At 36.8% G+C, this 27,080-nt stretch overlaps 2 protein-coding genes across 3 annotated transcripts in view; one reads left to right on the top strand and one right to left on the bottom strand.

The window, feature by feature from the left end:
• Positions 1–27,080, bottom strand: part of LOC139458355 (roundabout homolog 2-like) — a 471,546-nt gene that overhangs the window by 394,909 nt on the left and 49,557 nt on the right. The gene's annotated exons all lie outside the window — the stretch shown is intronic.
• On the top strand, positions 16,219–17,145 carry LOC139457291 (uncharacterized). The gene has a single exon (XM_071238699.1). It carries the CDS (start codon positions 16,219–16,221, stop codon positions 17,143–17,145), a length of 927 nt encoding a protein of 308 aa, XP_071094800.1.

The following is a 27,080-nucleotide window of genomic DNA, read 5'->3' as shown; positions in this document are numbered from 1 at the left end:
ATGTCAATTTCATCCACATTTACTGTCGTACGTTGCTATGATTATTTTGTCAGACAGCACCGGCAATGTCATATGTATTATTAGTGTTGTAAATATCATTACCACGGCAATTGACGATGACTGATGACATTTTGCTTGGTGTAGACGTGTAAATGTCCCAGCTTTTCAATGCGATATTAACAGCAATCAGCGCGCTAATACTACCACTAAGCAGCCCATACACCATAAGGCTGGCAGTACACTTGCTGAACAGAAGGCTATCTCAAGCTATTGTCACAACTTATCAAACTTGTGGAAATCGACAAGGATGGTAATTGCAGATCAACACTGAGTCATATATGCATATATAATATAAACACTGGTGTGTTATCATGCTGATATCGCCTTTCTCTCAGCTCTATCAACATGCATACACATCATGTCAATAGCATGTTAAGTGATGTGGTAGTACTGATAGCATTGCTATAGACCACAGGTCATCTACTCCATGTTGTTATTCATGTGCTGTACAAACACAATGACCACTGCCTCGCCACACAGACGGGTGGTTGAAATAGGACTGCAGCTCTTCTACCTGGGTAGTTCCTGCATCTCAATGTGTGGGAATGAGGACAAAGAGTGGTAATACATTAGCAGGGGATCACCAGTACAAGGGGATGTTTGATTATGGTTGGAAATCATCCATTAATGATGTCTAAATGCTATATACCTCCATCCCCTTTAATAATATCTGAACGCCATATACCTCCATCCCACCCCCTTTTAATAATATTTAAACGCTATATACCTCAAGCCCATCCCCTTTAATAATATCTAAACACTATATACCTCCATCCCACCCCCTTTAATAATATCTAAACGCTATATACCTCCATCCCACCCCCTTTAATAATGTCTAAATGCTATATTCCTCCATCCCACCCCCTTTAATAATGTCTAAATGCTATATACCTTCATCCCATCCCCTTTAATAATATCCAAATGCTATATACCTCCATCCCACCCCCTTTAATAATATCTAAACGCTATATACCTCCATCCCACCCCCTTTAATAATGTCTAAATGCTATATTCCTCCATCCCACCCCCTTTAATAATGTCTAAATGCTATATACCTCCATCCCATCCCCTTTAATAATATCCAAATGCTATACACCTCCATCGCACCCCCTTTAATAATGTCTAAATGCTACTATATACCTCCATCCCACCCCCCTTAATAATGTCTAAACACCATATTCCTCCATCCCACCCTCTTTAATAATGTCTCCCCTTTACCCTATATTGATAATGCTCCAGAACCCAGACTTGTGAATTGGAAACCAAAATAAACTGTTTGTTTTACAACATTCTAAAAATAATACTCTTTATACATTAGCAAGCTGCAACCGGTAACCTGGGCATGCTTCATTAACTTACAATATTGTAGAAATTCACAATGCTACTGATTCCAACAATATCAAATCATGTAACAGGCTAATCCCATGAAACACATCCATGAAAGGAGCTGAAAGTGGATTTCCTTTCACAAGACTGCAAAACATTGTGTGTGCACAGCCACAAATAACACAGCCTGGCAGTAAGCCCCACTCCACCTATTCCACTGTCTTTGTAGGATTCCGAAAACACCAACTGACCCAGCAGCCTCTTCACCCGCGATGTTCTCTCACTAATACACGGATTAGTATTTGCCCTGTATGAGTTATGGGGCTTTTTAGCAATATGGCAGTGAGCTGGATGACTTGTTCAAACACCATCGTGGGGGATGCACGTTTCTAAATATTGTCCTTGTCGGAGTGATCAACTTCTGTTTACAAGGTCACAATCAAGACCACACATGTGCAGGTAAATATGAGTAATAAATGTGAATATGACATTATGCATATACCCATCTTCAGGGCTTGCATGTGAGACTAAAGAGCCCTTAATCAGTATTTGTAATTTTTGTCACCCTTGGGTTTTGATGGGTTGAACTAATTCATATTCTGGGCGGGTTTCTTAAATTGAAGGGCCCTTACCAAGAATCTTAAGTGTCATTTCTTTATTGTTCATAGATTCCTAGGATTCAGTGTGAATCATCATATTTTCTTTTCACACAACTATCCTGATAATAAATGCAATTTTAGTTTCATTAGCCCCTCAGTAGGACAGAGTACTATAGAATAAATTCATCCCTAAAACTTGACATGGTTGACTGTATTTTTATTACAAATATTAAACTGCCCCAAGTAAGTCGTCATCATAAAATATTTTTTATTTTTGTTATAAAATATTAAAGAAAATATTTACTCATTTTACTAAAATATAGATTAAGAATTACAAAGTTATATTGAGTTGAACTAACATATTTTCCAGGATTATAGAACTAGTCAAAAAACAAAAGAACTGACTGAATCAGTAATAATGTCTTGTATAAAGATCTTGAATGCTATATACACAGAAAGAGAAAGATCTTTACTATACACAGAAAGAGAAAGATCTATAATGCTATACACAGAAATAGAAAGATCTTTAATGCTATACACAGAAAGAGAGAGATCTTGAATGCTATACACAAAAAGAGAGAGATCTTGAATGCTATACACTGAAAGTGAAAGATCTTTAATGCTATACACAGAAAGAGAGATCTTGAATGCTATACACAAAAAGAGAGAGATCTTTGATGCTATACACAGAATGAGAGAGATCTTGAATGCTATACAAAGAAAGAGAGAGATCTTTAATGCTATACAGAGAATGCGAGAGATCTTTAATGCTATACACAGAAAGAGCGAGATCTTGAATGCTATACACAAAAAGAGTGATATCTTTACTGCTATACACAGAAAGAGAGATATATTTAATGCTATACACAGAAAGAGGGAGATTTTTTAATGCTATACACAGAAAGATAGAGAGAGATCTTTAATGCTATACACAAAACAAGAAATGGCCAAGATAAGATAATGACATGGATAAAAGGTATGCAAAAATGACTAAGTCTAAATTTCAATAACACACATTTCCAATAAATATTTTGCGTCATGTTATTTTTAATTTTAATTTAAGCAAAGCTTTCTATTTTATCAAAAGACATTCGAAAATAAAGGCTTTTTTAATCAAAACTTCAAATTACTAATTTTAACAAATGAGCTATTTTTCAAAAGATTTCCAGAGGGGTTGAAGCCTAATGAAAGTGACAAGTTGTCAGATTCATGTATGTATGGCATGTGATGCCGACCGGCATGATTAGACACCCAATCCCTGGCCCACACAGCTTCACTTAGCCCAGTGGGAGGTTCATAAACTCAGCCCAGATATAGGACTGAATTTCCTTGTCTCAAAGCCTGTCCATGCCTTGATGTTTTGCTTTGAAAGATGACTAACACTAATTAACACAGGTGTGTCTTTTGGTGATTTGTCTGCGTTACCTGTCCGTGGCTCTCTTGTTTCGTAACTTGGACAACCTGACTCAGGCATGAGACAGTCATCTCTTGCATCAAAACACAAAGTCTGGCTGAAGTACTTTGCAGTGAATCAATGGGGTTTTACATAACAACAATAAAGTATTTTATGTGAACATTGCTATTATGAAATAAAAGATAAAACAAACTCGTCAAAAAGTATTGACATGATACTTATTGTCAACAAAATGATATCACAAAGAAAAGAAGGTAAAAGGAATTCATCAGAAAGTCCTGTTATTTCATGCTAGATGATATCAATCTAATATGTATAATCCACAAAATGATATGACAAAAAATTAAAAACATAACAAAGACATCTTAAAGTCCTGTTATTTTATTTAACAATATCACAAACAAAATAAGATATATAATGAACTCACTTAAAAGTCTGATTATTTAATGCTGGATGATATCAACTTGATACTTAAAATCAACCAAACGATATTGCAATTTCTTTCTTTAAAACCCCCCAACTTATTTAAAAGTCCTGTTATTTAATGCTAGATAATATAAACTTGATACTTATAACCAACAGAAAGATATTGCAAACAAATCCACAAGTCCCTGCCCTTGAGAGCGAGTGAGGGATTGAGTTTTGAATGCTGCTTTGAACAGAATACAGCCTACAATGAAATCCCTTAATGTTCATATCAAACAGAGACAAAGATTTGTAATATAAAGCAAACTCATCCCCATCTCCCACTCTGTAATACTAAACATCAATATTGATGCTGATAATGGTAAATCTTTAACATACAACCATATTTTAATGTTAATGTCAAACTAATAAACAAACCACTTTAAAAAAAAAAAAATTATGAATGCTTGCATACTTAGTGACAATTGACTAACACATGATATATCTAATAACAAATGATTATGTCATTATTTTCTCATTCCCAATCTTGCCCATAAGTTAGCTGTCAAGTATACATGCATGTGCCAATGTGCTGTCTGACATATTACGGTAAAACATTTAACATTGCTGCAAGTAGGACTCCATTAAAGGGTATTGCTACTATTCTGCAGTAATCTGTTCAGACCAGATTAAACTGACCCTGGTTTGAGAACACATGTTGAAGAACTTGTGGGACATCTCCAACCCCAATTAATTCCACAAAGGGACTTCACAAATTAAGGGTATCATGTTCAATGGTTTTAGTAGGAAGATGGCAAGCCTTGTGAATGCAGCCAAGACTAATAAAGGGGACAAGTTTTGTGCTTGCATGTCCCGTCCCCCTCGGGATACATCCCCACCCCTTCAGGGCATGTACTGACCACAATCACCACATGGTCAATGCTTTCATAAATTAGGCCAATAACTCGAGACGTGTTTGGTACAATAAGAAGGATCTTGTTTTTTTCTCCCACACAAAGACACAGCAACACAAAGAATTCTTGCAAAACAGGACAATAATAGTATATAAATAATTGAACTTCAGAAGTTATAGTTATACACTGACCTTTTCTTATTAAATCATTAAAAACACATCATACAAAGGTCACAATGTTTAAGATTTCAACACAAAATAAGATTTATGAGCACCTACTGTGAATAAATAGGGCAGTAAATGACAGCCCTGTTGGACTCCTCATGTGCACATTTTATTTTGGCAGTTTTCACTTTCAGTAGATTTAGCTTTTTGTGCTGTTAAATGATACATTATGATCAATTATTTATTTGTCGGATAGGCATATTTGATATTTATTTTAGTAATAATTATTCTAGTCAACACTCCTTTGTTTGTTTAACATGGCACTATTCCAGCTATATCACAGCAGTCTGGTTGGGACAAACCAGTGATTGACATCGTGCACATCAATCAAGTCAACAATGATATGCATCAATCAAGTCAACAATGATATGCATCAATCAAGTCAGCAAGCATTTCCAACCTTTCCTGTTAGTTACCTCTTATGACAAGATGGATTGCTGAACACCAATTCTAGGGGCCAACACACTACTCACTAGCTTTGACAATAAATTTGATTTGTTTTCAATATATTACAAACACATTTTACAGATCATATGATTAGAACTTTTCGAGACAAAATACAGTTTCACATTACACATACATCACAAGTTCAACCATAATGTATACAAGACAAAATATACCAGAGAAACAAAATGTCATCGTTTTGTAGTTCAGGAATTACTAATACCACATCAGGTGTTTAGAAATAAAACAGTTTATGTAAAACTACACCATCATCACATTAACTTCATTCTCCAACAGTTGTGACAGTAAACGTTGCAAGTATAAAAGTGATAACATTGGACAGACATGGTCAATATTTGGTCAATAATTTTCACATTACTTTCTCCGACTGTGCCCCGTCTAAGGGGCAGTAATCAAACACAATATGACATGATGTCCATGTGTCACGGATGATGAGAACACAGACTGTGGCCCAGATGGTCAGCCTCCAGCCATATTTCAAAACAATTAATCTCAAAATAACATCTGACCCTTACAACTCAACCAACTAATACAGTTTTTGTAGCTGTCACCATCCAAAAGCTCTTTACTGTTATATAAACTACTTCAAAGGAGAGATAACAGCTAGGGACTCCTGGTCAGTTGTTTTTGGACCTATGATAACACAGAGTTTTCTAATAACATGGCTTTATTAGGGACTATGAATACCAAAATAGCTGGGATCCGTGGAAAGCTGATTGACCACATCTTTTTGGCCTAAGCTGGTACAATAAAAGTAATTGTTTCTATGATTACATGGATTATATGAGAGTCTGTATGAAAATAACCATTGATTGTTTTGTAGGTCGTATTTGTGGTCAGCATGTGTTAGGCCACAACAAATAAAGCATTTGATTTTCATCCCATTTTCAGAAAATGTGAATTTTGAGGCTTTTTATTTCCTTATATACATATATATATTTTTACAAAACTGGATATATTTTAAAAAACTGTGCAAAACATCAGTGTTTATCAAATTTTGACAGAAGTGATTCGCATGAAGCATAAATGTTGAAAGACAGAAGGTTACACACATTGTATGTTTTACTATCACATGTAGTTAGGGATCATATTGTTGCATGTAACTGTCTTGTTAAAAAGGTTGTTCACATGCTGTCCCTTGTAATTTGTTCCACCTTGTTGACATATAATAGTTTATACATTGATGCTGGTTTCATTTAGCGAGACAGCCGAACGGCCAAACAGTCAACGCACTATTTTGGACAAAGGGTGCCGCAGCTCTATATTATTGTGGTATCATGATTTTCAAATATATGAGTGGATTATGTTATACAGCATTTCCTGTCATTATATATGCCTCATCATTATGCAGATGATCTAGGTCAGGTCAACTGAGGTCCTCCAAATAAAAGTTGATGTATGTTTTTAAGTTTACTACAAGAACCCATAACATTCTTCAGTGAATCTTGTTTTCGATCAATCGATGCTTAGATTTGCATAAGTAAACAGCAGGCAGGAAAATGGATTGCCAGATTTTCTCCTACTGCATTAATATAGAACCCTGTATAATACAGAGCCTGTAATAATATATAGTTTGAGTACACTTTGAAACAATAAAACGATGCGAGTCCAAGTTTGACATTGAAGCAGACAGGATAAAACGGAAATGATGAACTTGTTATTTTTTTAAATGCATAGTTTGTTTATTTATCGAAAAATTTGTAGCCTCTTTTGTCAAAATATTGCAAATTTGCTAAACTAAAATGTTAAATTAGTCACTGAGGAGGATTGCAGCTTATGCATTAAAGTAGACTTCTGAATTTTGGTAAAAACTTGAATCTGTTTCTATCATGAACCAAACAGTGAAGGAGATGATACAACTACTATGATTATTATGATGGGAGAACATGATGCAGACATGGAACCTTTCATACTAACAGTGATCATGCGTTTTGTAGTGGAATAGTGGGAATACATACCACACCAGAAATTAAAACAAAAACATTCAACGTTTATTTCTATGGCTGTTTTTTTATATTCAACAAGTACGCTAATAAACATCATCTTAAGAAAATATTTATGTACATTTCTTTGAAATAAGTTGCAGTATGTCAAAGACCTGTCATATACTGCTGCGGAGACAGCTGTCACCACTAATCACACACAGCTGTGGAACACATCACCTGATGCCCAAGATGCAGTGTCATGACAGATAGGACTGCCGCTCCAGCTGATGTGATTTACAGGATGGGGAACTAAGACAGAATCACCAACACTAAGATGTCTTCAGAGAAGACTATCTATTGATGTAATTGGTTCCTTTGCTTGGTGTAACGATACATTATTTAACAGTAAGACCTTTATCTAGGAATAAGTTTATTCATATGGCTGTCAAACTTGTGACAAATTCTTCAAGCCAGGGAAGTAAGTGGTCTAATCATAATGGCAGGTCCATCCATAAACATGACATGAGAACTCAATGACATTTATATAAAAATATAAATGAATTTTATTTTACGACACAGCCAGACATATTCCAGAAATATCAGGGTGGCCTGGAGTAAGTGAGTGAGTTTGGTTTTACGCAGCTTTTAGCAATATTCCAGCAATATCACGGCGGGGGACACCAGAAATGGGCTTCACACATTGTACCCAGCTGTGGGGAATCGAACCCGGGTCTTCGGCGTGATGAGCAAATGCTATTCCACAAGGTATTGATCAAGGCTGGGGTGTGATTCTACAGGGTAGTGCACACTGATTCATAGCCTTGCTCCAATGAATGACAAGTCCATGGGTGTATAGTAATTCTATTCTTATAATAGGTAAGTCTAAACAAGCGGAGAGTACAGTCTAATGACGCCAGTTAACGGGGACAACTTGTTCTTATTATATAAATAATCTAGAAATTATGATTCAAAACTAATAATTACCGCAAGTGCAAGTCTGGCTGATCAACAGACTGGAATAGTGAGGGTGATGAGTGATGAGCATTCACTTGGGTAATGGTATTTGGTGCATTATAGATGAAATTATTGTTATTATTGTTGTTATTGTTGTTGTTGTCAGTGATCTCACAAGTCCATGGTCAAGTGTTTTGTTTGTTTGTTGTTTAACGCCGCACACAACAATATTACAGCTATATGACGGCAGTCTGTAAATAATCGGGCGTGGACCAGACAATCCAGTGATTGATATCAGGAGCATCAATCCATGCAATTGGGATCGATGACATGCATCACCCAAGTCACCGAGCCTAACCACCCGATCCTGTTAGTTGCCTCTTACGTCAAGCATAGTTGCCTATTACGGCAAGTATGGGTTGCTGAAGACCTATTCCACCCCGGATCTTCACAGGTCCCGTGGTCAAGTGTAGGATGTGATCCCACAAGGCTGTGGTCAAGTGTAAGATGTGATCCCACAATCCAGTGGTGAAGTCACTATAGTGGTGACTATGCCATGATGTTGATGAAGTCAGTGCTCAAAGTGCTGAGGAAGTGTCCAACCTCAAAGTGTAACCCATCCAAGAAGCTAGCAGTCAAGTCCAAGATGGCATCTGCCACAGCAAAAGGTCAAGCCTGACACATGACCCAGCAAAACAGTGGTCAAGACAAGAAATCACCCAATTTTCATAACAAAGCCATTACCAGGAAGTGACCACCACAATGGCCCATATGAGGTAACGCCAATAGGAAACACAGTGGCAGCCAGACACTCATGATTGGCCATCTCTTTAATTATGTTATGGACGTTCCTGTACCGCTACCAAACTGCCCTCTTTCCCCGCTGATGATGGAACAATGGTACAATACCTTAATTAAGCCATAATTACACCAGACTCTACTCATGCCATCAGTATGACTTGGAGCACCTTCATAATTAAAACCTTCAGCCTGCGGCCACGAGGGCTTGTCCCCTGTCTACCAGCCTCCGGAGCTTCTTCCAGGAGCATCACAGGCTCTCTGTGCTGGTGTAGAGATGAAGATTCCTTGTTCCAGCTTGACAACTGGTGTCAAGAATTTCTCCCATCCATTCTCAGCATCAAATTGGTTTAAAAAGACCAGTTCAACCACTGTGTCCTCAACAAAAGAAGTGTGCTGCTATTTGTCTAGCATCCAGTTCTGACTTTGACATGGTTATTATGAAGTTGCCTGGAAAATGACACTGGTCAAAATGACAACATGACAATCGCACGACACTTTCATGTCCCTGAAAGTCTATTTGATGTCGGTGAACTGTATGGGGATGATCGATAGCAGCGAAAGAAGATTGTCATTCATATGTTTTGTGTAACTGGTTTTAAAGGGCTAATCATGAATTCCCACAGAAATCTATCAAACAGAAATTCACTTGTCTTCTTTTATTGATCATAAATTACGGGCTTGTCACGAACGTTTTATCCATTTTGTTTGCATTGTAAAAGTTGATATAATAACAGATGACATCAGATTTACTGTTCATTTTTTTATGGTGTCACTGGTTGTCACTCACTCACTCACTACAGCTACTACTACTCCATTCTTTGTAAGGATGATGAAAGTGAATATCATTCTCAGCTCCCTAGGGAGTATACAACCAAAGCTGCTTTATGAGGTGTAGAAGGTTAATAGTAAACTACCTTAACCTACAGGGTACCCATTTAATTCTTTGTTAACAGAGGCATACTTGAACATGTGCCTCAGCGTTGTCAGGACCCGGCCTGGAAGTCCTAGAAACTCTCATGAGTCAAGTTTGCCAAACACAGACTCCCTTCCATTACTCTCCATAACCAACACTGCTTTAACAAGCTCTCCTGACTTGTGACCTGCATCCTGTACTCACGACCACATGCCATCACTTCAGACCTATATGTCCCAAATAAGATGGCAACGGACACCTGGCATGAGCTGTGCACATCGAGCCCATGTGAAAAAATGCTTTCTGTTTGATTTTGAAATAAAACAACATATATTCATGACATTTAATTCAAAGCTTAAACTACTGGAGGGAAAATTAAATGTGAAAATATTTTGTATATTTCATGTTCTGTGTCTGATTTTTCAAAGGCCAATTTTATTTTTTACAAGAGTGTATTAAAATTTCATATGGTTGACTTATCATGTTTATATGTTTCATTTCTTACAGACATTTTAATTTGCAATTCTACATACCAACTGCATTAATTGCCTATTCTTCAATGCCATGGTAATTTATATCTAGTCTGGGATAATATCCAGTTAAGTCATATAAAAGCAGTACATTTTCCATTTCCTTAGAAAGACATTACAGAGAATGATAAATGCTAGGGCTATGTTTTGTCCTGAAACATGAATCAGTGGTAAGTTTGGGAAAGAGAAAAGTTTCAAAACAGAAGAATGGAGCTTATAAGTTCACATCTTTAATTTTTTTTCATTGAATGGATAATCATATTCTTCCGGTACCTACATATTCTATGTGAATGTATAAGTGAGTGATTCTTTGAATATTCTATGGTTCCTGTGTCTGTTTCTCAGGCTTCTGTAGACATGTAGACAGCCTCAGGGAGGTTGGGGAAAGCAGGGTACTATCTAAAGAAAGTATCAGACTATCTCACAAAACACAGGATTCTTATCATACTTTTTGCTCTGATCTCTCACTAATACAATGGTTGAATACTCCAAACATATTTGCACAATTTACCTATATATTTTGGTATTCAAATCCAGCTCTTCAAAATGCTAACAAACATCACCAACTTGGCCATCATCAATGATTAACATCTTGCTGATCTTTCTGAAAAAACTTTGCCTCAATAATTGATTACATTTTCAAACAGTTTAAAAAAAAACTAAATACAAAACCCTACATATGGAAAAAGGATTTTGTAGGGATCATCAACCTTGTAACTGTTTTGGGCATATTTGGTAGTTCTTTGTTGTCAAGATTTTGGGTTGCAGGGTCTTGGGGCACAAAAAGCACTTACACCATTGAAAATCCAATTGAGATTGTTAGAGGTTAAAATCTTGACATTTTCCTCAGTTCAAACCCAAGAAAAAAGGACCCATTTTTAATTACTACAGTAATTAAATGTCTAATGAATACAATAAGGCCTTTGACGCTGTAGCGCTTGCAGGCGTTCAAAGCAGCATTTCTTGTATAATCACCTAACACAAAAGACATAGCTTGATGGGGGAAGTAGACTTTATGAGTTAAATGCCTTTGTTGTCCTCATCAGTTTTGATAAACTGGTATGATTCTGATGTTTTAAGCCATTCTGGGGCTAAAACCGCAATAACAAATCAATTGTTTCTCCATTTGGTCTCCCAGGCCCCCATGGGTGTGCTATATGTTATAGCAGGTGTGTTATAAACACTGATTACAGTAAAAACCTGTTTCAATCTGCCGTTGAAATATTCATTGGACAGTGTTTTATCGCTGCTCTCCCCAGCATCACAACTGTCCTGACTGTATCAAAAACCATCACATCCTGCATTGATCACTGTTAATAAGGGCTTTATCAAATTAAGGCCAAACTTCATCAGAAATTATGAATTCTGGAAAATAACAAGATAAATGACTCGACCAAAGTTGGAAATTGTTGGAAAAGTTCATTCATTCGAGTTTATGAGTTGGATGTGAAAGACATGACGTGCACACAAGTGGCTGTAACTTCATTTTGTTGAACATATATACAACTAGGTAGACAAATGCAGGTTCATCAATCAAACAAAACCTAACAATGTCCCCAAAGACTGCAGGGGAATGTTTCAACTTACTCCGTGGAACTAAGGGTTGCTCCCTATAGCATGATGAACGCAACTTGGTAGTGGCAATCTCTGAGTTGGATGTAATCAGTTATAGAGACACTACCCAGGAACAGTTCTACTTGTATATGTCCTTGTGGTATAGTCATAGCCATATTAATGAAAGCTGTGACAGATGGGTTCATTTTTCAATATGGCTGCTGTAACAGCCATTTTGAAATACAATTTTCTGATGATTGGATATATTTCAAGTCAATTCTAAGACTCATTTTTGTGAAGTACATTTTTTGTAAATATTTAAGTCATTGGTTCATACTCTGTGATATTTAAATAAATAAGCCCCTGTAATGATTAGGGATACAATAGGACTTACTATGAATAGAGAAATTACTTCAATTTTTGAGGCACAAACTGAGGCTAGTATCACAAAAACTGTAAATACATACAAACATCAAAAGACCTTTAATTTATCAGCTTGAATATGCTAAAAAATGTCACTCTATTTAAATCAAACTCATGAATATGAAAATGCAAGTGAAAGGGTAAAGACAATATTCATTAATTGCTGTCACATTTGAAACTGAAATGACAAGAGCAACGATTAATTGATCCCGTCATAGCAACATAAGCAGCCATGAAGCCCAGGTCAGGACCTTCTAACCATTCTAAGATGCAAGAATGGCATCTTTTGTTTCAAAGGTTAAAAGTTTTGATCATCATCCGTTATGACTCTGTGATGTAACTGCACAAACAAACTTGCCATTCGTTTTAACTCCAGGGAGTCGAAATTCATGTAAATGAAATTAGTTTTGTCACGCAAAACCTCAACAATAAAGAAAGTGCTTTTGTACAAAATGTTGTTGAAGCATACAGAGATGTTTTTGTTGATAAATAAAGTGAAATTATTGAAACTGACGTTGCTGTGTTGATGACCACTGAGTCATGACGACAAGGTTGACCCCACTTGACCTCTATTGTACCCATAATGCAATTTTCATCTTTCCCAGAATTCATTTGCTTTTAAGGGTGAGATCCATTGTTAGGGAGATTTGACATAAGGTCAGCATGCAATTTTAACACTTCTGCAATGTGTTTAGTTTAAGGGGTACAACTTTTTTCCTCATTTTCAATATGGCCGAAGGCGGGAAAATGCAGACGACAACTTTTAACAAAGCAGTAACTGTTCGGATCTCTCGTCTTGAGGATAACTGTCCAATATGCATCTTGAAGTTAATGAAATTTTCTGCCTCCAAACTCAACTCACAAAATCAGTTCCCCCCTTAATCATTAAATTTGGTTCTATGATAACTAATCAACAATTAAATTCCCAAAGGGAGGGTAGAAATTCCCCCAGGACCAGATACGATTGAGTTGTCTCAGTATTTCTGTCATGAAAAATACCGAAGACAATTAGAGAAAATCTTTGGCCACCTAAGGACCCAAGATGCAAATTTGCTTTATTTTAAGCTAGTTGACAGGAAAATAGCAGGAAGAAGCGTCATTAAGACCAAATGAGGAAGTGATTTGTGACTAAATAGAAATATTAATTATGGTTTTCCCAGGGTAAGCGTTGGCAAACTGTCCAAAGTAATATTAAAGTATTTTCACAGGTCAAAATATTTGGTAATTGCAGCCATTTAAGAAGATATGAGTTTAATGACAGGGTGATGTTTTTTTAGGAAAAGGGAAAATATGATATTGGAGACTGTTGGCATGATCACTTAAAGTTATGGTGTATCAAACTATGACATGTGTGATAGGAGTTTTTACAGAGACCACATAATATACTCAAGATGGTTATAATGACTTATGAAGCTGCCAGAAACATCTACAATAAATTGTTCTCCGATGGGGGTATGTTTGAATTTATAAAACAAATGAGACATGAGGTGTTTTTTACATCATTTCATAAAGAAACTATTTTTTTCTTGTCCTTTATAGGAAAGTCATATTGTTAGTTCCACACAGCAAAGCTGTAAAAATTAGCAGGATGAATGCACTCTTACGAACTCTGTGTAAAAACTGATGTGGATAGTCTCTGTGCAACTTGTCAAGTACAGTGTGTATCAGAGAGAGAGAGAGAAAGTGAGACAGAGAAAGAGAGTGACACAGAGAGAAAGAGAGAGAGAGGGAGAGACAGAGAAAGACAGAGAGAGAAATACAGAGGAAGACACAGAGAGTGACACAGAGAGAGAAATACAGAGGAAGACACAGAGAGTGACACAGAGAGAAAGAGAGAGAGAGAGAGACAGAGGAAGACACAGAGAGTGACACAGAGAGAGAAATACAGAGGAAGACACAGAGAGTGACACAGAGAGAAAGAGAGAGAGGGAGAGACAGAGAGAAAGAGAGAGAGAAAGACAGAAAGACAGAGAGAGACACAGAGAGAGAAATACAGAGGAAGACACAGAGAGAGACATAGAGAGCAGGGAAAAAGGGAGAAGTGATTTTAAATTTAATTTAAAACTATAAGTATTGTATTCAAATCCCATCTTTCTACTCTAAGAACTCTTAATGCATCAAAATGTAAAAGTCGCAAATGCTATCAAGTTCTGTTGAGGCTCAATGTGGTGTAAAGAACTTCAGCTGCTTCACATCGAGTGTTGAATCAAGACTACTTTCATTTTCTTAAGGGCCCAACGGTAATGTATGCATAGATTAAACACCATGCCTATTACCTTACAATAAAACATTTAATTGAAAAAAACAACATTTTATCCAGTAGGAGTTTAGACCTCAATGCCAAAGAAAAGTTTCTAATTAGGACGCATTTTTTTTATAAATGGGACAAGAAAATTAGTTATGGGCAAGCTTAATTGAGTTGCTACAATAGAGAGGATTAACATGTTAACTTGAAAAAAGTCCAAAAATAAGGTTATGATGGACAGGCACTAATGCGAAGGTTAAACAGATTTGAATTGGTGAATAAAGTGATTAAAAAACCCATGGACGACTGCTGTGAAATGAAGACCTGTCGGAAAAAGACACATGTCACTCACTCTGAAATTGACATGGTAATGACACTACACAAGTGAGAGAAGTCAAATACAAGTACTGTGAGATATTGATTCAGATGTAATTAAAATTGGGTTTATAGATGGCAAACATGAGATAACTGTTATAAAAATTGGTGGTCTCTCAGCTGTGTTGGGGAAGTGTATGTTGACTCAGGGCCACAGATGGGGGGGAAATAAACATGCACATAATGACAGACATCTGTTTAAATAAAATAAACAGTCGCAAATTTCAAGTTCAAATTTTATTTTATATAAAAAAATTATAATCTTTAAATATTGGATGAATTTGTTTTTTGTTTGAAGCGGAGCAAAGAAATGATCATATGCTATAAAACTGATATATTTCATAAGCCTTAAATTTTAAACAAACAGTTGTTCATGTTGTGTTATCTTTTTTACTGGTACTAATAATATTTTCCATGCTTGTTATATTTGTAGAGAGTGAAGTGTAAAGTACATTCAATAGCTAAGTGTCTCAAACTGTTTGTGTTTCTGGTGGGGGAGAGAGCTGCACCAAGTGACGATGAAAGTGAGAGTGTGTGAATGGCTGAGAGAAGATCGTCACGATATGGCTGAAATATTGCCGATGTGACGTTAAGCTTTAACTCACTCACTCACTCAGTGAGAGAAGAAAGGGTGAGAGTGTGTTTGAATAGAAAAAAGAGAGGCTGAAAGTGTGTGTGAATGGAGAGAAGAAAGGGTGAGAGTGTGTGTGAATGGAGAAAAGAGAGGGTGAAAGTGTGTGTGAATGGAGAAAAGAGAGGGTGAAAGTGTGTGTGAATGGAGAAAAGAGAGGGTGAAAGTGTGTGTGAATGGAGAAAAGAGAGGGTGAAAGTGTGTGTGAATGGAGAAAAGAGAGGGTGAAAGTGTGTGTGTGTGAATGGTTGAGAGAAGAAAGGGTGAAAGTGAGAGTGTGAATGGAGAGAAGAAAGGGTGAAAGTGAGTGTGTGTGAATGGAGAGAAGAAAGGGTGAAAGTGAGTGTGTGTGAATGGCTGAGAGAAGAAAGGGTGAAAGTGAGAGTGTGAATGGAGAGAAGGATGTGTCAATTTAATGTGGCATAGAGAGAGCAAGAGAAAATGGAGAGGGCAAGAGAGAATGGAGAGAGTAAGAGAGAATGGAGGGAGCAAGAGAGAATGGAGAGCAAGAGAGAATGGAGGGAGCAAGAGAGAATGGAGAGAGCAAGAGAAAATGGAGAGCAAGAGAAAATGGAGAGAGCAAGAGAGAATGGAGAGAGTAAGAGAGAATGGAGGGAGCAAGAGAGAATGGAGAGAGCAAGAGAGAATGGAAGGAGCAAGAGAGAATGGAGAGAGCAAGAGAAAATGGAGAGAGCAAGAGAAAATGGAGAGAGCAAGAGAGAATGGAGAGAGCAAGAGAGAAATGAGAGAGCAAGAGAATGGAGGGAGCAAGAGAGAATGGACAGAGCAAGAGAGAATGGAAGGAGCAAGAGAGAATGGAGAGAGTAAGAGAGAATGGAGGGAGCAAGAGAGAATGGAGAGCAAGAGAGAATGGAGGGAGCAAGAGAGAATGGAGAGAGCAAGAGAAAATGGAGAGCAAGAGAAAATGGAGAGAGCAAGAGAGAATGGAGAGAGTAAGAGAGAATGGAGGGAGCAAGAGAGAATGGAGAGAGCAAGAGAGAATGGAAGGAGCAAGAGAGAATGGAGAGAGCAAGAGAAAATGGAGAGAGCAAGAGAAAATGGAGAGAGCAAGAGAGAATGGAGAGAGCAAGAGAGAATTGAGAGAGCAAGAGAATGGAGGGAGCAAGAGAGAATGGACAGAGCAAGAGAGAATGGAAGGAGCAAGAGAGAATGGAGAGAGCAAGAGCGAATGGAGGGAGCAAGAGAGAATGGAAGGAGCAAGAGAGAATGGAGGGAGCAAGAGAGAATGGAGAGAGCAAGAGAGAATGGAAGGAGCAAGAGAGAATGGAGGGAGCAAGAGAGAATGGAAGGAGCAAGAGAGAATGGAGGGAGCAAGAGAGAATGGATCAAGAAAGAGGAAGGAATGAAGACAGGGAAAAATGATTGAGGAAGAAGAGACTTAGATGGAAAGTGAGGCAGAAAATGAACCTCATTTTAAGTGTTGTGTGGAAAATAGTATCAGCTCTGACAAAACCTTGCAGGGTTAGTGATGCAGTTTACAAGAAAGCTGATCATCAATTTATTATCACAAATGATATGAATTTTGTTGACTTACAAATTGACCCAGTAAAAAGCACTGACAGTTGGCTAAAATGTGCTACAACTCAAATTCACTTCATTTTATGAACAAATCATATTAACCCATGGGAAAACTAAATACTTTTCATGCCAAATGAATCTCACAAAAAGCCTCACAAAGTCGGCCTAATGCAGAGAAGGACATAAATACATCCCATAAATCTAACGGCGAATTTTCAAACATTTGATCTAGAAAGCATTAAAACTTGTCTGAATATTAAAGAGTTAAAATGCTGCTCTCCTAAAAACAACTCTATGGAAGTAAAGCCCCCAGACGTCTGAACACACATGTGAATGTGTTCAAGAAACAGAATGTTTGTAGAATTGATGACTTACTACCTTTTTAGAAATCAGAATAATTTTGTAAAGAAACAAATGAGATGAAATATTGGGCATTGTCTTTGAATGAATAGTACTACTTTCAGCAATGTCTTCAAACAGAGCATTTCTCAAGCAAGAAATGTCATTTTCACCCATATATCAATTGATAAAGAAATTAATTACAGATGAGATGAAATTAATTAGCATTTTTATTACAACACATACGTTAGGTCGATAAGTTGCACCTCGTGTGAGAGACTTCAATTGATCTTCAATTGTTCCATCACTTTTATCCGGGTTTTATAACGCACATAAATCTTGCCGGTTACAATAACAATGTGGGTACCAGGACCAGATTGTCCTTGTCCAGGAAGGACAAAGACCAGAAATTTATGACACTCCTACTCCATACAATCAAGGAATGAATAGAAATGTACGATTACAGATTGGTCGGTTGTCTGATCCATGTCATCCCGATATCTACGAGAGCTATCAATCAATGAGATAATTTCATGATGCCTAGTCTTCATCCTTGTCCTCGTCTCCAGTACGACTTACGCATGACAACAGCTATTAATTTGAGAATAAACTCTTTCCCATCTGAGGAATTGTCATGAATTTTTTGAATATTTTGGATGCTTTATTTGGATATTATTCAGGTTCTAGTGTGAGATCTCCTTGGGTTTGAGATTTTATGATCTCTCTTGTCTGAGATAGATCCTATCAGGCATGTGTTTAATAAAATTTGAGAATAATTATTTTATTCCTACTGTAGTTAGAAACATCAGTTCAGCATGTGTATTTTGAGGTAGATTTTCCATCAGAAATCTTCAGACATTCACTTACTCACTCAAAAACCAAAAGACCCAGATTTTGGCCACACACCAGCTGTTGTCTATACACACCCATATTGAATATTGAATAACTGCCCAGTTACATGTCATCTCTGCACAAACATTTATCATGTATTAATGATTATCTTAAAATATTACATTGCTATCTCACTCAAATGAAATAAAATTTTAATGCTGGAATAACTCTGTCTGATATACTATAAAACAACATACCAGTAAAAAAACAACATTTATCTTTCTTTGTCAATTAACATATCTCAGTGAGTGACTTGAAAATTGTGGCTGTGCCCCTTGTCAGGTCAATGGTGGGATTGTAATGTCATTGACAAGACAGGCAAATGTCCTCTGTATACAAAGTCACAATGGTCACTTTGTGGTCAGCTTCACAATAATTTTGAGAAATGAATGATGCAGAATCCCATGAATATATAAACAACAATATAACCAGCGTTTGAACAAAGTATTTATGCTACATACCCAAAAATGTGGCTGCCTGCCAAACAATAAACTAGCTTGGAATTCAAGCCAAAAAACATCTTTGTTTTTCTTGATCATCAAACACACAAGACAACACTTTCTCACTTCATCATTCTCCTCCCAAGCAGCAGGGACATTGGGAAAGGACCCTTTTGTAAAAACACCTCACAAATGTTTCGTGGAATTCTGCAGCCATCACCTGAATGAGGAGTGAGGATTCATCATACAGTAACTGGTGGAACGCCGTAACGGCGCAGACATCACACTAGCAGCTGCATGAACGCCGACTCCGCATCCCGGCACGTGATGACACAAGGACAGCGTACACAATACACTCTCCTCTACTCCAGCATGGAAGATGTAGAAGGTATTTGGTGTGATGGGACATATACTGCATCTTACTCTTTGTGAATGCTTCATAAATTTTGCAAAATTTCTGCTAGTTCTTGCAAGAGCGCCTGTGGCGCTAGCATGAAGTCATCCCATTGTCAGCGTTGTCAATGGCTATTTCCGACATTGCTGATAACCCAGGCTATTTTTACAAAAGATTTTGGCATGAAATACTATGACACTTTTGAGTTATGAAACAAGTGGAGAAGTATGCTGCAGAAGGGGGTGACTCTGGCGCCCAGCATGTCTTCATCCATGCGTCTGACATCATCACTCTGTCATGGCCTTCAGCAGCTGATTTAATGAGGTGACCTTCATCTTCAATGTTCCCAAACCAGTACCAGTTGTGACATGAGGAAACTTGAGTATGTGGCTGAATAAGGGGTTGGATATTTCACACAATTGTTATTTCAGTTGGTGAGTTATGGACAACTGAAGATTAGCCAAATGTGATATATAGCGAGTGTTTGAAATTCAGTCTGGCCAATTAAAGTTTGTATACCTCTAAGCATGATTGGTATAATTCTTGATGATCTACTGTTGTGATAAATACCCCGACCCAGGTGACACCACAGCTCCATGGTGGAAGTGACAGCACCACCTCAGTGGCTCCTATGTTTGACTGTGCATAGAAAAGCTCCAGCTCAGGAGAGCAATTTGATTGGATGGCTATTTTTAACTTTGTGTCATTCGAAGTGTGCTAAAAACAAGGCTATGAATGGGTTCAGGGTATTCATTCCGGGGGAATTTGTTTTTGACTGAAGGAGAGCGCCATTTGGTTTCTCTAAAAGATTTGAAGTTTTTTAAATGAAATGAGAGTGACTTAAACTGGACAGGTTTTAGCCCATCGTTGTCACATTCTGGGACTTAGTCATGTTTGGTAATGGAGATAATCCATGCAATTCGTTCATTTTGTGTTTAAAAGAGCTAAAAATGTTTAGAGGAAATATATCTCTTTCTGCTAAAGTTAACCGGTGCATATGTTGTAAGAATGAACTATTGTGCATTGAGGGATTATCTCCTTTAGCTATAAGCTATAGCTTTATCACGCACTGACCTTGCAATGCTGTACATTGTATTTTATTCAGGATGTACCACTGAGAGTGAGTGATTATTGTTATAAAGCATGGTTATATAATACACTGGGCCACCATTCAAGACTTTTCATATGAATTTCAGATAATGATTTAAGGGTGAATTGCAGTTGCAAGGATGTAAAACCACACTCACTCACTCACTCACTCCTGCTCTAGATTCATAAAAGTTAAAACATCTACACCTTGCCAACCTGTCCCACATGAGGTAGAGGCTGTGTTAATACATAATGTTCAAGATAACTTAAACCTTCTTCACTTTTCAGCTCTATTGAGCATTTGGCATTAAGCTTGAAGATTATGTTGACAGAAGAATGCTGCAGTTGTGTGCTGTTCCTGTCAACGTAAAGGAGGACTACGTCCTATGCTATCATCATCTCGATGTCATTTAATTGTCTCGGTGCTATTAGGGTCATTACCTGTTTAAAGGATTTCAAAAGAAAAATATTAGTTAGCTGACAAACAAATAGGTGTGAAAGTTTTGAAAAGCTTCTGAATACACGTATATAATTCTATTTTTTAAAACCTATATGAATTTTACAAATTTGAATTATATCTTCAAAATTGACCTGATTTTACAATTTTGTGTGGAATTTGCTTTTGGAACCATCCCTAAAATTTGCTCTTTCTTTGAAATATCTGTCCATTCATCTTAAAATCATGTGAAGAATGTTGTCATATTGTTTGTTGAAACATTTCATGATCTCAAATGCATTTATTTATTCAATAAACAAACACATATATACAACAGGTATTTTACATCCACAAATGCTATAGTAACTTGGCTTGATAGTGCATTGTCAAGAGATCATCACACAAACATCAACACACAAACAACCAACCTCCTTATCAAACCAAGGAAACATGATGTTTTCAAGTCACAATCATCACACTGGTCAATAATAATCATAACACTACACAGCAAGTTGACAGCTCCAATGCCCACATGTAATTGACAAGTTATGCTACCCAGAAATTTAAAAAATACATTTCGAAACTATCAGATTTTTCTTTAATACAAGTAATGCTGTCAATTAGTTTCAGTGAAGTTTAATAATTAATTCAATTTGCTACAAGAGTTGTTGATTCCCTCAAACTATTACCCAGAAAATAAGTCTGTGAAAACTGCAAAATTTCAAAGCAGTAAGTTTAATTAAATTGAAAATGTTCAATGTCAAATAATTTTATTAAAATTTCAAACCAGGACAGTAATTTCTCTTCTGATGAGAATTATTTTGAAATGTTGTTTTTACTTTGATGAAAATTTAAAATTCATGATGATGTAAATTTTAATATCAGATTTCATATTTCAAATTCATATTGCATGTTTTAGGGTGCCAGCACATAGCAGAGACAGGGCGGTTCAACCAAGTGTAACAATTTCCCCCGACTCTTTCACAGAGTTGATGTTAATCACTTTTTAATGCTATGCCCTGTGTGGTACTGAGAGTTGTCTTCAAGTAATGGGTTAATCCTCCTTACATAACATGTGGACTCGTTTGTGCTTTTTGACTCCAAGTCAACTGTCATAGGATATACAAATAGCCATTTGCAATGGCTTGTTAACTCATTAAGGGCTGATTTTCTTTCTAATTATTGGTAAAAAAACAGAAAGACATATGGCTGAAATTAGCCCAGATTTTATTTTTTCAATATATGCTTACCATAACCAATACTGTAAAATATTTTTCAGTGCTGTAAATTACCATTCCTTTTTTGAGGGAGGATTGAGTGCATACTGTTCTGTACTTGTTAAGTCTTCTATACATCGATCCATGCAATTGTGATATGTTGATGTGCATCAACCAAGCCAGCGAGCCTGACCACCCGATCCCGTTTATCACCTTTTACGACAAGCATGGGCTGCTGAAGACCTATTCTACCCCGGATATTCACGGGAAGTCTTGTATACAATGTGGATCTACTTGCTAAATGGTGGAGTGTGCAGTGACAATAGACTTGTAGCCGGGCTGTATAATTAGTGTTTCAATTTACCCATTTCCTATGGCTAGGTGCTCACACCATCACTCATTGGTTGTACTTGCACGTAACTGTGCCTCGACAGGGTCAGAACGCCTGCAATTTTTTTCCATAGGTTTCAATCAGACTGCTCCTTGGATTAACAATCTTCATTAAATCTCTTCCAGTAAGTCAAACATAGATATAAATTTAATATACACTTATCACAGGCTTTACATAAATATAAAGATATGCAGTAAAATACCTGAAATAATAATAAAAAATACCATTTATTCAGTCGAAGGTTCTCATTTATCATCCAAAACTGGCTCCCACAGGAGATATTGCTTGGATGAGATCAAGCGATATCTACACTGTAGATACTGCAATGAAATTACATCACAATGCTTTGCAGACCATTGTGGCGTCACTGGTTACCATGACGTCACAATCAAATGACATCACTAATGGCTCTGCTACTGAAGCTGTTAGCAGTACTTTTTACACTGAAAACACTGCTAATTACTGTCTACAAATTGAAAAAGTTGGAAGAATGATGTTGGATGATAAATAAAATATCACCCTCGTTTCTTTTGATATCAAATATATCAACACTCGTTGATAAAAGTGGCAAAAATCGGAATTTTTCCACTTTTATCAACTCGTGTTGATATATTTGATATCAAAAGACACGAGGGTGAGATTCTCTACATCAAACAGATATACCAAATTTGTTGAGAAAAATTAAACCCAAAGCACAAAAGAACAAACTACAGCTAGAAACAATCACCATCAATGGCTACTCATTTAAATCAGCAACAATTCCTCTTTGAAACAACATACCACACCTAAATATTATTTTTTTAAATGCCCCCCCTCCAAAAAAAAATAAAATATTCCCCCCCCCTGGCCATCAACATGGAAAGAGTTAAGGGGAGCTGGTTAAAGCAGCTGGCGCTGTCTGGTGCTGTAGCACCTGCAAGACCAACCTCTTCCCCACTCATGTTCTGCTGGCCGTCAAATGAGGTGGAAAATGAGGCCTAATAGCTTTACAACAGCCTAGCCTCCTCACTAACACAAAGTTTGTCCACCATCTGTTCAGCCAGTGAAGCTCCTGTAGGGTTATAGACATGCTTTAAGGATGAGCCAGGCATTCTTTCTTGCAGAGACATCATCCATTTTTTATCTGTCCACCAGCAGTCTCCTGTTTTTTGTTTTTTTGTTGGGTGTCTTCAATGACATTCTCTTTCCGTCTTCCCTTTGAGAATTCTTTGTCCATTTTTGTGTGTGCATTTGTTGGTGTCATGATGCCATTCATAATTCTTCAGGTTCAAAATCAATGTTTCCATTTGTCATAGGATCTCTACAGGAACAATGGGGAAAGTGTTAGGTTGCTTTGAGTTGATGCTAGGGTGAGAATAGGTGGTTTGGTGTAAAATTACCCACTTTGTTTTCATTTTTGGATTTGTCAATCATCATCATCATCATCATCATCATCGTCCTCCTCATCATCATTACATCATCACATCACCATTATATCACACCATCACCATCATCATCATCGCATCATCATCACATCACCATCATTATTATATCACACCATCACCACCATCATCATCACATCACCATTATATCACACCATCACCATCATCATCATCGCCATCATCATCACATCACCATCATCATTATATCACACCATTACCATCATCATCATCGCCATCATCATCATCATCATCATCAACAGCAATCTTCCTCATGTTGTGTATGTTCACAATCAAACCTTCAACACAAAATTAACACAATACAGAAAATTGAAACAACAGCCTAATCTAATAAAGTAATTATCTGGGTATAAATTACAAATAACCGGATTCAAGGACAATAAGATAAAAGAGCTCTGTGCTTGAAGCACAACTTTGATGTTTATATTGTTCAATGACAGATCCAGTAAGCTGATCCATGATCCAGCGACATAGTAATACAGGGATAGAATTAAACCCTAGACAAGATGACAAGATCACTAGCTGACATCTTCCAACCAAATTAACGTCTCACTCTCACGTGAGTCTTGTAACTTGATACACACTCGCCCATTTCATCCATTTACTTTATAGTAAGCAAAATGCCGGTTTTACAAGATCTGTCTCTCATAAACTGTGAAACCTGATACTCTCAACCGTAACTCTTCTCCGACCCATTGTAAATGACAAACTTTTATGACTTGTGCTGTTTTACGATCAAACAACGTCATCCCTTTTTGTGATTATGTAGTACCTGTTGTGGTTGTTCGAGATTGTAAATTTCTGGGGGAAATGTAAACAGCTAATTTAAAGCCACACAAAGCTTGGATTCGTGAAGTCTGATCTCTGCTTGGAAAGGAATCAATTTGATGGGATAATTAATTTATACTTCTTGCAAAGTTATGACCTTTTTAGGAGTAAATGTTCATCATGTGTAATGTTATATTTAAAAGGTGTAATAATGTACTATCTCTTGGTTCAGTTTGGCCTGGTTGGGATAAGATCATCACTGATGCTTGCTGAGTTACAATCATCAGCACATTCCAGGATGCTGCTGTGTGTTGTTATTACAGTATTTTCTTCGTAGCCATGGAATTGTCGGAAAAAAAGAATATATTCATCAAATATTGTGCTGCTAAAACCTTGTATTGGCTCATGTGTACTCATCATCACCATCATCATCATCATCATCATCATCATCATAATGAATACATATCATCCCAAACTGACCTTCACAAGAGCTATCACTTGGGTGAGATACTGGAAGATACCAGAGTGAGTGAGTGTAACCAAGACGACCAGCAAGTCACCATCATGAAAGTAATAAAATATAACCAAAATTTAAAATGATCGGATTTCATTACACAAAGCTATAAAATATCTCCAAAAGACATTTTCTTCTCAAACCTTCCAACAGAAACTCTTACAGTAGAGATAGATGATCTGATTAGAAGATCACAAATCAATAAAACACGTCTCGTTTACGGCTTGTTTTACTTCACTTATTATTAATAATCAAACCATCAATTTCTGTCTTTGAATTTTCAGAAATTGAAAAATATGTACTTGACAAAAACAACTATGCTACAGCATGTTTTCCTGTTTTCTTAAACACCTTTCTTTCCAAATATTGGATGGCTATAAAGTATGTTTTCCTCACGCCTTGCCTTGAACCCTGATACTGGGTACGATGAAATTATCCGATTCCTTCATTTCCCCCCATGATAAACTCCTCAAGTGATGATTCTCCGAATGCCATGTTTTGTAAGGTTAAATATTGACAATATTTTATCAAATAAGATTTCATAACTGATGATGACTCAGCCCCACCTAAGTAGAAACTGGCGTCCGTGTGTCTGCCGATGCTGTTCAAAGTGAATATATTGTTTTAAAGGAAATGTTCCATTTACAATGTTTTATTGAAAACATGTTTCGCTTGCCATTAGCAACAATACTCTTGGTGTTCTTTTTAAGTGATCATTGTTTAAATTTATTTGGTTTAGGCACCAGGACACATTTAAGGAATTTACCATGAGAAAAGAAAACTCAACAGGCTCCGTAATTCAATAAAGGAAAACACTTTTTTATTTTTACTCTACCAAAGGGAATTTTCAGCTTTTAATTAACAAAAATGGCTTGCAATGGCCAGCCAAGTTCAAAGAATGGTTAGAATGTAATTCTGGAAGCTTGAATGTTGATGTAATGTGTGTAACATAGTTTGCTAATGACAACATCAGGTCAGGTTCTATGCTATATGTCAGGGGAGTTATTAATACATCAAATATATAATGAATCCAATATTTCCTATGAGAGCAGTCGTCTCCGTCTATATATGAGCGTACTTAAAGCTGCATGACAGGCGGGTATCAAAGTGTTGTTGAAGTGTTACTGCAGGCAACACATTCAGTTGAGATGCACAAGACAATTTACACAAAAAGTTCTAAATGAGTCAGCAATGGCTTGAGGTCATGTATATGTTCAAAATAAACAGACTTGATGAACAATAACAAGAATTCATGATGTCAGTTGGGAAATGTCTGTTGATTACGTGGCAACTTCTGTTCTAAAAAAATTAAAATTAAAACTGTCAGCATTGCTTATGTTATTTTCCAAAAATGAATCTTCAAAATTAAGTTCTAACAAAAATATTTTCAAAACAAGCAAGTTTTAAATCACCCAATTTATTAAATTAATTTTTTCATATTTTCAAAATTTAGATGATCTCATTCCGAAAGCAAGCAAAGCTACAACATTGTTTGAAATCACAAAACTTTCAGATTGACCCATAACATTAACAAATACTATTCACATCTACATTAACTTCAGGATCTATTCTGAAACAATAAAAACTACAAGATCTTGATTACACCCCAAAATAAAACCCGCCATCAAACAACCAATCCTTATAAACATCATCACAAAGTCGATGTTTGCATCCAGATCTAGACTTTAGTAACATGAACCGAATCCAGGATCAGGGCCAGTGACAATCACTACTTAGCCCCAAATAAGCATATGCATCACCCAATGAAGCAGTTTGGCATCAAAACAACAAATCATCTTTATGCTCATCAATCATAAACAGACGAAGGGACCAATCTTCCGTCCAATACCCACGATGGCAGATAA

Source organism: Haliotis cracherodii, unplaced genomic scaffold (genome assembly GCF_022045235.1).
Source record: "Haliotis cracherodii isolate W230 unplaced genomic scaffold, xgHalCrac1.p SCAF_12, whole genome shotgun sequence".
Taxonomy (NCBI): domain Eukaryota; kingdom Metazoa; phylum Mollusca; class Gastropoda; order Lepetellida; family Haliotidae; genus Haliotis; species Haliotis cracherodii.
The sequence above is the reverse complement of the archived record's forward strand: the minus strand, read 5'-3'. Positions and strand labels throughout refer to the sequence as shown.